At 34.7% G+C, this 15,576-nt stretch overlaps 1 protein-coding gene across 1 annotated transcript; it reads left to right on the top strand.

Moving 5' to 3' along the window:
• Positions 1–169: 169 nt before the first annotated feature.
• LOC136043329 (uncharacterized) lies at positions 170–15,149 on the top strand (the record flags this gene model as incomplete). Its single annotated transcript, XM_065728256.1, has 3 exons — positions 170–276; positions 12,220–12,483; positions 15,015–15,149. Coding segments are annotated over exons 1-3 (489 nt in total), but the record flags the coding sequence as incomplete, so codon positions are not given.
• Positions 15,150–15,576: the final 427 nt, after the last annotated feature.

Genomic DNA, 15,576 nt, shown 5'->3' with positions numbered 1-15,576 from the left:
GAAGTGTAGCGTCACCTATGATACTGGAGTAGTTAAATAACGACAAGTTGTCAAGTTTAGTAAACCCTTGGTAATAATCGTTAAGCATGGTTCTGAAGTGTAGCGTCACCTATGATACTATATATATATATATATATATATATATATATATTTCTTCTCTTCTAGCTTTTGAAGCAGCTTTATGAGATGAGCCAAAAAGGTGAATATTCATCATTGAAGGATCCTTTTGCCAGCTGTAGTAGTCAACTTCACAATTATGCTACCTCTCAAATACAGGTTATTTTCTATTTGCTCTCTCCTTTTAAATAACGTATTATCTGGATATTAACCATCAGCGTATTAACGTTAGTAGCGAATAGATTGCATACAAAAAGTATATCTTTAATAGTGGAAATCACCGACACTGTACCTACGGATAATCTGCATAATCTCGGGTCTTATACCAGTCTTTGCGGGCATTTGGAGTAAGCAATACAAGGTAACATATAAACGGTAACATATAGTGTTATGTATATTTAGCAAAGGTAACATATTTATACAAGTAACAATAGCAATAATCGGGAGCAACTAGGGTTGAAGAGGCTATATTTTGGTTCTTGCTTTAAGCTTTTAGGTTGTATAACTGTTTTTTCAATTCTTTCTACCGAAGAATCGTGACTAGTTCTATTTACCCTCCCTTGCAAAAAAAATTATATGTAATAAGTGAATTAAAATTTATTTACACCGGAAGCTTCTGGTGATTTAAAAGATAGTATTTCGAGTTTTATTTTGGTTGCTCTTGATAAGAATTATAACTTCCCAGAATGTCACGATTTTTCTGACCATCCATATAGTTTCCTACATTTTTAATATATTTCGCCATTTTTGAGGATAGGGGGATTTAATTATAAAAAATTGGAAAATGTCGTATAAAGTAGTAAAATTATGTAAATTTAATAACATAGCAGCTGTTCTAGAACAATCATTCCAACTTTTTTTATAGTCTCCTATTTCCTTTGTTATTTTACCGTCAGTTGCCACAAGCTTTAAAGGAGTATAATTTGCATGTTCTTACTTACTGAGGCTTAGGTCTTCCTATTCCTGAGATACTTAAGGCAGCTATAGCGGTTTGAGAATGTTTTCAACCATAGCTCCTCTATCTAAGTCCTCGCTAGCTAGCTTCGCCTTCTTCTATAATGGCCTTTTAAGAGATAATTGAATCCCTTGACCAGTGGATATTTAACACCATACGTCATATGGCAATTTTTTACCGCCGTCTGCATTATTTACCCCCAGGCTATCCATCGCTGCTTTATTTTGACATAAAGGATGAGGACGTGGTTTATAGTTCCTTTTTCTTTGTCGGAATATATATATATATATATATATATATATATATATATATATATATATATATATATATATATATATATATATATATATATATATATATATATCTATATCTATATCTATAAAAATAAGTTGTCTGTCTGTCTGTGGATGGATCAGGTGACGTCACCTGAAAAAACTGGATCAGGTGACGTCAAAACTGAAAAAACTAAAAAAAGGCAAAAACTACAAAAAAAACTAAAAACTAATAAAAAAAATAAAAAAGCTAAAAAACTAAAAAAACTAAAAAAAGGCAAAAACTACAAAAAAAACTAAAAACTAATAAAAAAGCTAAAAAACTAAAAAAACTAAAAAAAGGCAAAAACTACAAAAAAAAACTAAAAACTAATAAAAAAAATAAAAAAGATAAAAAACTAAAAAAACTAAAAAAACTAAAAAAAGGTAAAAAACTAAAAAAACTAAAAACTAAAAAAAAATAAAAAAAAAGGAAAAAACTGAAAAATAAGCTAAAATAAAGGTAAAAACCAATAAAAAACTAAAAAAAAAACTGAAAAAACTAAAAAAAGGCAAAAACTACAAAAAAAACTAAAAACTAATAAAAAAAGTAAAAAAGCTAAAAAACTAAAAAAAACTAAAAAAACTAAAAAAACTAAAAAAACTAAAAAAAGGTAAAAAACTAAAAAAAATAAAAAATAAAAAAAAACTAAAAAAAAGGAAAAAACTGAAAAATAAGCTAAAATAAAGGTAAAAACCAATAAAAAACTAAAAAGAAAAAAAGGAAAAAACTAAAAAAAATTTTCATCTAAAAAACTAAAAAAAACTAAAAAAGGTAAAAACTAAAAGAACTAAAAAAGAAAAAAATAAATGACGAAACTCAAAGAGAAAGCGACCAGGACAAAAGGAATGTTCGATTAGCAATCAACAAAGCACCGGGACACAGGGAGTATAAATGACGACCAGGACATAAGTAAAAAAAAAAAAAACTATCTATATATATAAAAATAAGTTGTCTGTGGATCTGTGGATCGTGGATCAGGTGACGTCACCTGAAAAAACTGGATCAGGTGACGTCAAAACTGAAAAAACTAAAAAAAGGCAAAAACTACAAAAAAAACTAAAAACTAATAAAAAAAATAAAAAAGCTAAAAAACTAAAAAAACTAAAAAAAGGCAAAAACTACAAAAAAAACTAAAAACTAATAAAAAACCTAAAAAACAAAAAAACAAAAAAAAAGGCAAAAACTACAAAAAAAACTAAAAACTAATAAAAAAAATAAAAAAGCTAAAAAACTAAAAAAACTAAAAAAACTAAAAAAAGGTAAAAAACTAAAAAAACTAAAAACTAAAAAAAACTAAAAAAAAGGAAAAAACTGAAAAATAAGCTAAAATAAAGGTAAAAACCAATAAAAAACTAAAAAAAAAACTGAAAAAACTAAAAAAAGGCAAAAACTACAAAAAAACTAAAAACTAATAAAAAAAGTAAAAAAGCTAAAAAACTAAAAAAACTAAAAAAACTAAAAAAACTAAAAAAAGGTAAAAAACTAAAAAAAATAAAAAATAAAAAAAAAATAAAAAAAAAGGAAAAAACTGAAAAATAAGCTAACATAAAGGTAAAAACCAATAAAAAACTAAAAAGAAAAAAAGGAAAAAACTAAAAAAAAATTTCATCTAAAAAACTAAAAAAAACTAAAAAAGGTAAAAACTAAAAGAACTAAAAAAGAAAAAAATAAATGACGACACTCAAAGAGAAAGCGACCAGGACAAAAGGAATGTTCGATTAGCAATCAACAAAGCACCGGGACACAGGGAGTATAAATGACGACCAGGACATAAGTAAAAAAAAAAATTAACAAAACTAAAAAGAAGGTAAAAACTACAAAAAAACTAAAAAGAAAAAAAAAACTAAAAACTAATAAAAAAACTAAAAAATCTAAAAATCTAAATAAACTAAAAAAGAAAAAAAAAGGAAAAAAATAAAGGAGAAAAACAAAACTAAAAAACGAATGTATATACAGACCGGTACACCGGGATACAAATGACGACCGGGACACAGGGAATATAAATGACGACCGGGACACAGGGACACAACTACAACGGGGACACCGGGGGAAACAGGGGGATATAAATGACGACCGGGACAAAAAAACTAAAAAGAAAAAAAAACTAAAAACTAATAAAAAAACTAAAAAATCTAAAAATCTAAATAAGCTAAAAAAGAAAAAAAAAGGAAAAAAATAAAGGAGAAAAACAAAACTAAAAAACGAATGTATATACAGACCGGGACACCGGGATACAAATGACGACCGGGACACAGGGAATATAAATGACGACCGGGACACAGGGACACAACTACAACGGGGACACCGGGGGAAACAGGGGGATGTAAATGACGACCGGGACACCGGGACAGGGAATGGTCGATTAGCAATCACCATCAACAAAGCTCAAGGGCAATCATTAGAATCATGAGGTATAGATCTGAATACAGATTGTTTTCCCATGGACCATTATATGTTGCATGTTCAAGAGTCGGTAAACCTGACAATCTATTTATATGCAAAGACAATGGGACAGCAAAGAATGTTGTATATTCGCAAGTTTTACGTAGTTAAAACCATATATATATATATATATATATATATATATATATATATATATATATATATATATATATATATATATATATATATATATATATATATATATATATATATATATATATATATATATATATATATATATATATATATATATATATATATATATATATATATATATATATATATATATATATATATATATCTATCTATATTCACAGGTGGGACATAGGGACACAACTACAATGGCGCGTAACTATTATGGCGCGTAACGACTTACGCGCGCGGGGGGGCTTGGGGGGGGCGCGAAGCGCCCCCTCCAACTAGGTGTTGGGGTGGCGCGAAGCGCCACCCCAACAGCTAGTATATATATATAAATAAGTTGTCTGTCTGTGTGTCTGTCTGTGGATAAGGTGACGTCATGTTTCTGTGTTGACTGACGTCATGAAATTAGTTGTCGTCATTTTTGCTTTGACGGTGACGTCATTCAAGATATTTAAGACATATGTTCACGTAGAAATCTATTAATGTTTAAGTTTACAATGACTGATGAACTTACCATGGCAAAAGCCGATGAAGATGCTCAAAGAGTCTATGCCAAAAAACTTGCTGCTGATAGAGAAAGTCAGAAAAGAAAGCGTGCCGAGGAACTACCAGAGCAACGCGAAAGCAGACTTGCTGCTAAAAGAGAAAGTGAAAAAAGAAGGCGTGCCGAGGAATCAAAAGGACAGCAAGGAAACAGGCTTGAGGCTGATAGAGAAAGAAAGAACAGAAAGCGTGCCGAGGAATCAAAAGAACAGCAAGGAAACAGGCTTGAGGCTGATAGAGAAAGAAAGAACAGAAAGCGTGCCGAGGAACTATCAGAGCAACGCGGAAGCAGACTTGCTGTTGAAAGTGAAAGTGAAAAAAGAAGGTGGGCCGAGGAATTACAAGAACAGCAAGAAATCAGGCTTGCTGCTGATAGAGAAAGTAAGAAAAGAAAGCGTGCCGAGGAATCACAAGAACAGCAAGAAATCAGGCTTGCTGCTGATAGAGAAAGTAAGAAAAGAAAGCGTCCCGAGGAATCAGAGCAACCTGAAAGTTATCGCCTGGCATTCAGGTACAACCCAGTCGATGATTATAGCTTGAGTAGATGTGTTCAAATCGGGACAATGTCTAAAATTTGTCCCTATTGCAAGGCCTTGAAATTCAATGGTGAAACAATGGGAATGTGTTGCGCCTCAGGAAAAGTTAAACTTCCTCTATTGGCTGCACCACCAGAGCCATTGAAGACTTTCCTTACTGGAACTACGTCAGAATCTAAGCGTTTTTTGTCAAAAATCAGAAAATACAACTCATGTTTCCAAATGACGTCGTTTGGAGCCCAAATCGAAAATCCAGATCAATTTATGTCTACTTTCAAAGTAAAAGGGCAAATTTATCATAGAGCAGGGTCCCTTCTACCATTCTCAGGCGAGAATCATAAATTTTTACAATTGTACGTCATATGCTGGCAGTCCCCGTCATATGCATGAATATGCTCAAGATGCTATTGCGTATGTTCGTTTCTATGGTCGTCCAGATTTATTTATTACATTTACATGTAATCAATCTTGGGACGAGATACTACAGCTTTTACTTCAAGGACAATCGGCGGTTCAAAGGCATGACATTACGGCCCGTGTCTTCCGGCAAAAGTTGAAATCACTGACAAACTACATTTTAAAACTTGAAGTGTTTGGGTCAGTGCGATGCTGGATGTACTCAGTGGAATGGCAAAAACAAGGTTTGCCACACGCACATATACTAATCTGGCTACATAAAAAAATTACTTCGAACGAAATTGATGATGTGATTTCCGCTGAAATACCTGATAAAAATGTCGATAAGGGGTTACATGATATTATTGTAAAAAATATGATACATGGACCTTGCGGTGCACTGAACGAAAATTCACCATGCATGGCCAAAGGAAGGTGCACAAAGCAATATTCTCGACTTTTAGTATCAAACACAATTACTGGCAATGATGGTTACCCACAATATAGAAGAAGATCTACTGAAGATGGCGGTAAAACAGCAATAATAAAGAAGCGTAACGGTACCACCATCGAAGTAGATAACCAGTGGGTTGTTCCATATTCCCCATTATTATCAAAAACATTTAATGCGTACCGAGGAATCACAAGAGCAACGCGAAACCAGGCTTGCTGCTAAAAGAGAAGGTGAAAAAAGAAGGCGTGCCGAGGAATCACAAGAACAGCAAGAAAACAGGCTTGCGGCTTATAGAGAAAGTAAGAAAAGAAAGCGTGCCGAGGAATCACAAGAGCAACCTGAAAATTATCGCCTGGCATTCAGGTACAGCCCAGTCGATGATTATAGCTTGAGTAGATGTGTTCAAATCGGGACAATGTCTAAAATTTGTCCCTATTGCAAGTCCTTGAAATTCAATGGTGAAACAATGGGAATGTGTTGCGCCTCAGGAAAAGTTAACTTCCTCTATTGGCTGCACCACCAGAGCCATTGAAGACTTTGCTTACTGGAACTAAGTCAGAGTCTAAGCGTTTTTTATCATAGATCAGAATATATAACTCATGTTTCCAAATGACGTCGTTTGGTTCCCAAATCGAAAATCCAGATCAATTTATGCCTACTTTCAAAGTAAAAGGGCAAATTTATCATAGAGCAGGGCCCTTCTACCAATCTCAGGCGAGAATCATAAATTTTTACAATTGTACTTCATCAGTGATAGAAATTCTGAATTGAATGCACGTTGCGAAATTTCTCCCAACGTTAAAAAGACAATCGTTTCCCAATTGCAACATCTTTTCCACGAAAATAATAATTTATTGGGTCTGTTCAAAACAGCCATCGATTTGATGTCTACTGATACGCATAAAATTGTTATTTCCGCTGACAAAACGCCTCCTGGCCAACATGTGCGTAGATACAATGCTCCAACTATCGACGAAGTGGCAATCGTTATGGTCGGTGATCAGTTGTTACCTCGAGATATTATTCTTCATAAGCGAAACGCTCAGTTTGTAAGAATTGCTGAAACTCATCGACGCTACGATGCCCTACAATATCCTATCATTTTTTGGGATGGAGCCGACGGCTATCACTTTAATATTAAATTGTTGAATCCAGCCACTAACAAAGAAATGAATAAGAAATGCAGTGCAATGCATTATTATTCCTATAGACTAATTATTCGGCAGGATGAAGACAATTATATTTTAAAATGCCGTCCATTGTTTCACCAATATGTCGTTGATATGTATACAAAAATTGAATCAGAACGTTTGCTATATACCCGTCTGAATCAGACCAAGCTCCGCTCTGAAAAATACATTCATTTGCGAGATGCAGTTGTAAATGACGGTAATACCTCAAACGTTGTAAGATTAACGATTTTACCTTCGTCATATGCTGGCAGTCCCCGTCATATGCATGAATATGCTCAAGATGTTATTGTGTATGTTCGTCTCTATGGTCGTCCAGATTTATTTATTACATTTACATGTAATCAATCTTGGGACGAGATACAGCAGCTTTTACTTCAAGGACAATCGGCGGTTCATAGACATGACATTACGGCCCGTGTCTTCCGGCAAAAGTTGAAATCACTGATAAACTACATAGTAAAACTGGAAGTGTTTGGGTCAGTGCGATGCTGGATGTACTCAGTGGAATGGCAAAAACGAGGTTTGCCACACGCACATATACTAATCTGGCTACATAATAAAATTACTTCTAACGAAATTGATGATGTGATTTCCGCTGAAATACCTGATGAAAATGTCGATAAGGGGTTATATGATATTGTTGTAAAAAATATGATAAATGGACCTTGCAGTCCACTGAACAAAAATTCACCATGCATGGCCAAAGGAAGGTGCACAAAGCAGTATCCTCGACTTTTAGTATCCAACACGATTACTGGCAATGACGGTTACCCACAATATAGAAGAAGATCTACTGAAGATGGCGGTAAAACATTAATAATAAAGAAGCGTAACGGTACCACCATCGAAGTAGATAACCAGTGGGTTGTTCCATATTCCCCATTATTATTAAAAACATTTAATGCACACATAAACGTTGAATACGGTAACTCCGTAAAGGCAATCAAATACATATGTAAATACGTCAACAAAGGCAGTGACATCGCAGTTTTTGGCTTGCAGCCCGAAATCAAAGATTTCGACGAAATTGTACAATATCAGGCTGGAAGATACATAAGCAGTAATGAAGCTGTTTGGCGAATTCTTTCATTTCCGATACATGAACGTAGTCCAGCTGTTGTTCACTCAGCAGTACATTTACAGAATGGTCAACGTTTTTATTTCTCGGTAACCAACGTGCAACAAAGAGCCCTGAATCCACCGGATACAAAGCTAACCCGTTTCTTTTCGCTTTGCAAAAATGATTCTTTTGCAAAAAAACTGCTGTATACTGAAGTGCCTTCGTATTACACGTGGAATATTAAAAATAAAGTATTTGAACGTCGGAAACAGGGTAAGTCAGTCGACGGCCAACCTACCATCTTCAAAGATACCACGATAGGAAGACTCTACACCGTTCACCCCAATCAACATGAATGCTTCTTTCTACGCCTGCTTTTGGTGAATGCACCCGGTCCGACATCCTTTGAGTATTTGAGAACTGTAAACGGTACTATACATGACACTTACCGTAGTGCATGCCAAGCTCTGAATTTATTGGAGAATGACCAACAGTGGGATAACTGCATCAATGACGCGTGCGAAACGTCAACCCCAAGTCAAATTCGTGCATTGTTTGGCATCATTTTAACAACTTGCTCTCCATCAGCTCCTACAGAGTTATGGGAAAAATATAAGTCAAAAATTTCCGAAGATATACTCCATCGAAAACAGTTTGGAACGTCAGATATGACTTTTGATTTTACATCAGAAATTTATAACTACACTTTAGTTATTATAGAAGATTTGTGCGTACGTATGGCAAACAAACCTCTTCAGGATTTGTGAATGCCTTCACCTAACCGTATCGCTGCTGTTTCGACATGTGTAGAATTGGATCGTGAACAAAGTTACAGTACTAGTGATCTATTGTCGTATGTACAAAATAACATTTCCAAGTTAACGTCGGAACAAAAAGACATTTATGATATGATAATGCATTGTGTCGATAACAACGTTGGAGAAATTTTCTTTTTGGATGCGCCAGGAGGTACTGGTAAAACTTTGCGATAAAACTGATTCTGGCATCAATTCGATCAAAAAATGATATAGCGTTGGCAATTGCGTCGTCCGGAATAGCCGCAACATTGCTGCCTGGTGGAAGAACTGCTCATTCCGCTTTGAAATTGCCTCTGAATTTGCATTCTACAGAAACTCCCACGTGCAATATTTCCAAATCATCTGGGATGGGTAAAGTATTGCAGCAATGCAAACTTATTATTTGGGATGAGTGCACAATGGCACACAAAAAATCGCTCTAGGCTCTGAATCAATACTTGAAAGATTTGAGAGGGAAGTCGAAACCCTTTGGCAGCACATTCATATTGCTTGCGGGAGATTTCAGGCAAACATTACCTATAATACCTAGATCAACTCCTGCAGACGAAATGAATGCTTGCCTGAAAAATTCTAATTTATGGGCACACGTAAAAATATTAAAATTAACTACAAATATGCGTGTCCGATTGCAAAACGATGACTCTGGTCAAACATTTTCAGATCAATTGCTGGCAATTGGAAACGGAAAGCTCCCAGTAGACCCAATTTCAGGACGTATACAACTACCTGCTGATTTCTGTAATTTAGTGACGTCCAAAAATGAATTGATTGAAAAAGTATTTCCGAATATTCTAAAAAACTATAAAAATAATAAATGGCTAAGTGAAAGAGCGATTCTCGCACCCAAAAATATAGACGTCCACGGAATCAACAATATTGTTTTGACCAAGATTCGAGACCAGGCAGTCCTTTACAAGTCAGTCGACACAGTTTTGGAACCAATGAAGCGGTTAATTATCCATCTGAATTTTGAAATTCCATAGATCTTTCAGGGTTTCCACCACACGTGCTACAACTAAAAATAGGCGTACCAATAATACTTTTAAGAAATATCAACCCACCAAAGCTTTGCAATGGCACGCGACTTGTCGTAAAAAAAACAATGGAAAACCTAATAGAGGCCACAATCTTGACAGGGCCTTTTGAGGGTGAGGCTGTTCTTATTCCTCGCATTCCCATGATTCCAACGGATCTGCCTTTTCAATTTAAAAGATTGCAATTCCCAATTCGATTAACATTTGCAATCACCATTAACAAAGCTCAAGGTCAATCATTAGAAAAATGTGGTATAGATCTTAATACTGATTGTTTTTCCCATGGACAATTGTACGTTGCATGTTCGAGGGTCGGTAAACCTGACAATCTATTTATATGCAGCGACAATTGGACAGCGAAGAATGTTGTATATTTGCAAGTTTTACGCAGTTAATTTGTATTGTATCTATCTATCTATCTATCTATCTATATAAAAACGAGTTGTGTGTATGCATGTTTGTTTGTTTGTAAAAAGAGCGTTTGCATATGACGTCATTACTAGTACATACGGCTTTGTATATGCACAGACAATGGGAAAGCCAAGAATGTTGTATATTCGCAATTTTTACGTAGTTTAACTCCTGCAGACGAAATGAATGCTTGCCTGAAAAATTCTAATTTATGGGCACACGTAAAAATATTAAAATTAACTACAAATATGCGTGTCCGATTGCAAAACGATGACTCTGGTCAAACATTTTCAGATCAATTGCTGGCAATTGGAAACGGAAAGCTCCCAGTAGTGGGAAAGCCAAGAATGTTGTATATTCGCAATTTTTACGTAGTTTGAAACACATATATAAATCTATCTATATTCACAGGTGGGACACAGGGACACAACTACAATGGTGCGTAACTAATATGGCGCATAACGACTTACGCGCGCGGGGGGGGGCTTGTATATATATATATATATATATATATATATATATATATATATATATATATATATATATATATATATATATATATATATATATATATATATATATATATATATATATATATATATATATATATATATGTTATCAATTGCTTGTAGTCGCCTTGAACATTCATATTATAAATTCTGAGCTTTAACTTCTTAGAGTGTTTATTATTGCCCGAATAGTTGTGAGGCAATTGAAGATCAAAAAAACCAACGTTAGTCTCTGTATAATTTATCAGTAGAAATTAGTATCTTATGTAAAAAAGCTGCCGAGATATTTTAACTTTCTCGCTTCTTCAGTTTCATCACTGTTGACACTGTTGACCGAAATTCCTTGAAATACACGAGGAATGACTGCATTGAAGGTGACTTGAATGGGGGTTGAGTTGAATGAGGGTTGAATTGCACGGGGGTTTATTTAACCGGGGGTTGAGTTGAACAAGTTTTGAGTCGAATGGGGTTGAGTTGCATAGAGCCTGAGCCTATTATAACTAGTTTTGGCATTTATTCGGATTCAGGTTTAACTATTGTAAGAACGTGTGAAGAGATGACTCAAGGTCTTAAAAAATAATTCTCATCATAAGGGGGTGAGGAATGGTCTGAATCTTATTAAACTTCCACCTGGATACGCCACTGCTAGTGGTACGATATGCCTGAGAATAGAGACTAGACATCCTTAATCTCTTAATGGTTGCTGAGACACAATTCCCATATCTTACGCAGTGGTGTCAATTGGGAGGCAGAGGGAAATACGCTCCTTTTTTCCCCAAATTTATCTGATAAAAATTTTGAGATAGCCATTTTATTAAAAATAGTTAAAAAATCAGATAACAAAACATCCACGGTCGACAGAGCCCCCCAGGGCCTGGGGCCGGCGTTGCAAGTTATACCCTGGGCGCATATATGGTTCTTATGGAGGGGTTACCCGTATAAACTTCAGAAGGGGCTCATTTCATTGGAAATTAAAAATTCTACTTTACTTTTTAAGAGTAGAGATAGATTGGAGGGAAGCAAGCCCCCACCCAATCCCTGACTTGAATAGGGGCTGAGTTGAATGAGGGTTAAATTGCATGGGGGTTTATCTAACCGGAGGTTGAGTTGAACGAGTTTTGAGTCGAATAGGGTTGAGTTATATGGAACCTGAGCCCATTATAACGCAATAAAGCTCTTTTCAAGTTAATATAAAGTTAATAGTTAGTAATAAACCACATTTTTCTGTATTAATTTTCGCATCAAGTAACTTGTCTGACAGACTAGGGCAAAGTTGTACCCCCACGCTTTTTCAGGCAGTTATAAATGATGTTGTAACCGAAGCTGAATCAAGGTGCCCAGAACTCTTTCGCTCAAGGAATCTTACAACGGAGCTGCTGTCTACCCTGGGACCAAAGGCTACATTGAAGCCTGAATTTGTATTGGCCTCCTTGACTAATAACTGTGCTTCCGAATTAACTGCGAAGTTGAATGATGTGATACTCGATGTTGTTACTGCCATTTCCGATAGAGTTATTGAAGAGACTGTTCATGCTTTATCAAAAACGTACAAAAGTCTAGTAAGCCCTTTTTACACTTCAATTTCAGACGAATTTGATTTTCAGGTGAAAAATGAAATAAGGACAATTGGTAAATAAATTTCAAAACTGAACACAAAATTTTCGTTGGTTGCTTTGTACCCGTTGGGTTTGCTGAAGGGCTTGAAAATCACGTAATTTCCTTTTAAACGTTGATTTTTGATTTACTCAAATTTTATGGTGAATATACGACCTACAACCAAATAAAGCGCAACAGGAGAGATTTAAGCAAGGCAACATTTCAAAAATTCTTCCTGTTGGGGTCATTCTTCTTTTCATTCCTCCAGAGCCGTATCTAGGTTTTTTCGGGGGAGGGGTTACAAAATAAACTTAAAAACACATCAAAAATTTGTTTGTATGTATTTTGTTACGTCTTTATTAGTCGGAAAACATTTCGGGAGGGGTTAGGGTTCAAACTATAAATAATGGTTTTTCCCAGTTTGTTTCGTCGTTTTATTTTTTTGTCGTTCTAAATTTCTAATAGATTATAAGTAAATTTGGTCGGTAGATTAGTATAAACAAGACGTAGCGTTTGGGCTACTGTTTTGTGAGAGATAAAATAAATTGTGTTATCCCTTTCCTACCACTAAATTAAAATTTCCTTTGCTCACTGCCCCGAACCAACAAATTTGTCCGTGAATGTTTCAGCAAGACCTCCAACTGTCAAACAAAACAGGGTAGACACACCAAAACTATAATCTTGGAAACATCAATTTACAAAGAGAAAAGCCCCTCTCCCTGTCTAATTATTTACACATCTCCACGTCTAAAGTAATCTAATATGGATTTCTAATTCCACAAACACGACTTTTATTCAAAAAACAATATATTCTTAATTCTTCCTTTTGTATCGCAGAATCTCAAAGGACCTGGATAATTTTTCCGGAATTCTTTGGTTATCCTTAGAAAGCATGTTTAATCAATCAGATCCAGATACTAATATGCACGTATATAAATAGGTTTTTATTTTTTTTTTTTTCCTACCCTCCAGGATTAAAACAAAGTAAACGAGTATCTATATTAACAAGTATCTGCAAGGTCAAATTTAATTAGTGTATTTAAATACCTTTATGTGCCTGAATGTTACTTAGAAACGCCCATGTAAACTGTTACTTAGAAAACTGTTACAACTGCTAAAAGTTGTAATAATGTTACTGTTACAACAGTTAATTTTGTTAAAACAGTGCAAACTGTTACAAGTTTTATTTAGAAACAATGCATGTTCCAACTTACAAATGTTCACGAATTGTTCACTTTTTCCCAAAAATATTGCGTTGTTTTTACTTTCCTTTTGATATTTAATAATCTTTCTTGATATTTAATAATGTATTTCCTTTTATGTTTAGTAATCTATTTGATATTTAATAATCCCCTTTTGTTTAATGGCATTTAATTATTTTTTCTTTCTTATTTATGTTTAACTATCAACAGAGCCAATTGGACGAAAGCCAAAAAAAATCCGTAGCCTATTCTCTTCTATGAGGTAAACGTCAAATGTCAGACAAACGTCATTTTACCAGCAAGCTTCAAGTGCAAAATTTCTGTCTTCCCCCCCCCTCCCCATAAAAAGAAATGTTGGAATTTTAACTCGTGCCAAGCCGCAAATATTGCGCTGTGGCAACGCAATATTAAACTTGGTTATAACTTCTTGTAATTAAGTCATCCTTTTTTTCCTAAGAGAAATTGGAGGTGACGCAGTAAGACACTTTTAGGTAGAGTTGTTACTCGTGACCCTTTGGCCTGGTTTTCGTCATAGTCACCTTCTTCCGGTATGTTCTGTGGGGTAGGAATAATTTAGGCTATTCTTTATATACCGCGACATAATCATCAAATTTGACAAAGTCACGAATTGGTTGTGGCTATTGATGCTCCAGACATCGTGAGACCAACTGATATGATACTAATAATATTAAAGACAGGAAAGGGGTAGTTGAATCCTGTTATTCGAACGAAACTAACATATACGCTGGCCGGACTGGAAGTGGATAATTTTTTTAAAGAAATAAAGACTTTCGTTTGGACTTTGGATATACACACGCGCAGCTTTTGATTTACCGAAAGGGTGTTCCGTATTGTGCAGGCGATAAACGTTACTGTAGTATCCTAATTTTCCGCTTCTGCATTAGACAGGTATTCTGCATAACATCTTTTCAGGTTTTAAGAAATTTAAAAGTTTTCTAAAGGAACTATTTTTGTTTACTACTTTATTCATTGAAACAGATAAGCACATGAACGAGGTCTTGACCTCACCCACCCATCCAAACACCTAAGAGATGCAGTACAGCCGAATAAAATCCCCTCAAAAGATGTTTTCATGGACATACGTTGTAATTAGTAAATATAAGCCATCATAAACTCGAAGTTATATTTTGTTTACCTGTACACCACATACGACAACTAGCTAATGTGAACTTATTAACTTTTAACGTGGAGTTTTTTCGTTTATTTTCTGCGGAAGGTCCAAATTTTTTCTCCTCATCTTACTGGAAATTATTTTATTTCCTTTGTTTTAGGTTGGAGGTGTTAAGCATAGGTCAACCTCCGATATATCTCGCAGTGCCAACCGTCGGTCCACTCAGTCCTCCAGTCCTTCAATAGAAGAGCGTTTATCCGTGAACGAAACAGAGAAATCTGAATCCTCGCCCGTGGTAAGTCTTAACTATCCCGATCCACAATAAATTTGGTAAACTGGAGAGAAGGAATATATTAAGAAAACGGCCAGAATCTAGAGTTGACAGTGCTGCATTTAGCACACTTTTCAAAATTAAACAAAGTTTATTGCGAAAATTGTTTAAAAAGTGGAAAAATACTGAAATAAGTGAACGATGTTTTCGTAATATGCAGAATAATCATAGTTAACACATTTTGCATGCAACCAACCTTTATCTTCACTTATTTCAGATAACTGGAGAGAAGGAAATATATTAAGAATAGAATTCTTATTTCATAAAATGAAGAATAATCATAGTCAACACATTTTGCTCGCAGCTAACCTTTATCTTCACTTATTTCAGTATTTTTCCACATTTTCAAAGAAATTTTTCAATTTTTCGCAATAAACTTTGTTTAATTTTG

The sequence above is a fragment of the Artemia franciscana genome, unplaced genomic scaffold (genome assembly GCF_032884065.1).
Source record: "Artemia franciscana unplaced genomic scaffold, ASM3288406v1 Scaffold_4582, whole genome shotgun sequence".
Taxonomy (NCBI): domain Eukaryota; kingdom Metazoa; phylum Arthropoda; class Branchiopoda; order Anostraca; family Artemiidae; genus Artemia; species Artemia franciscana.
The sequence above is the reverse complement of the archived record's forward strand: the minus strand, read 5'-3'. Positions and strand labels throughout refer to the sequence as shown.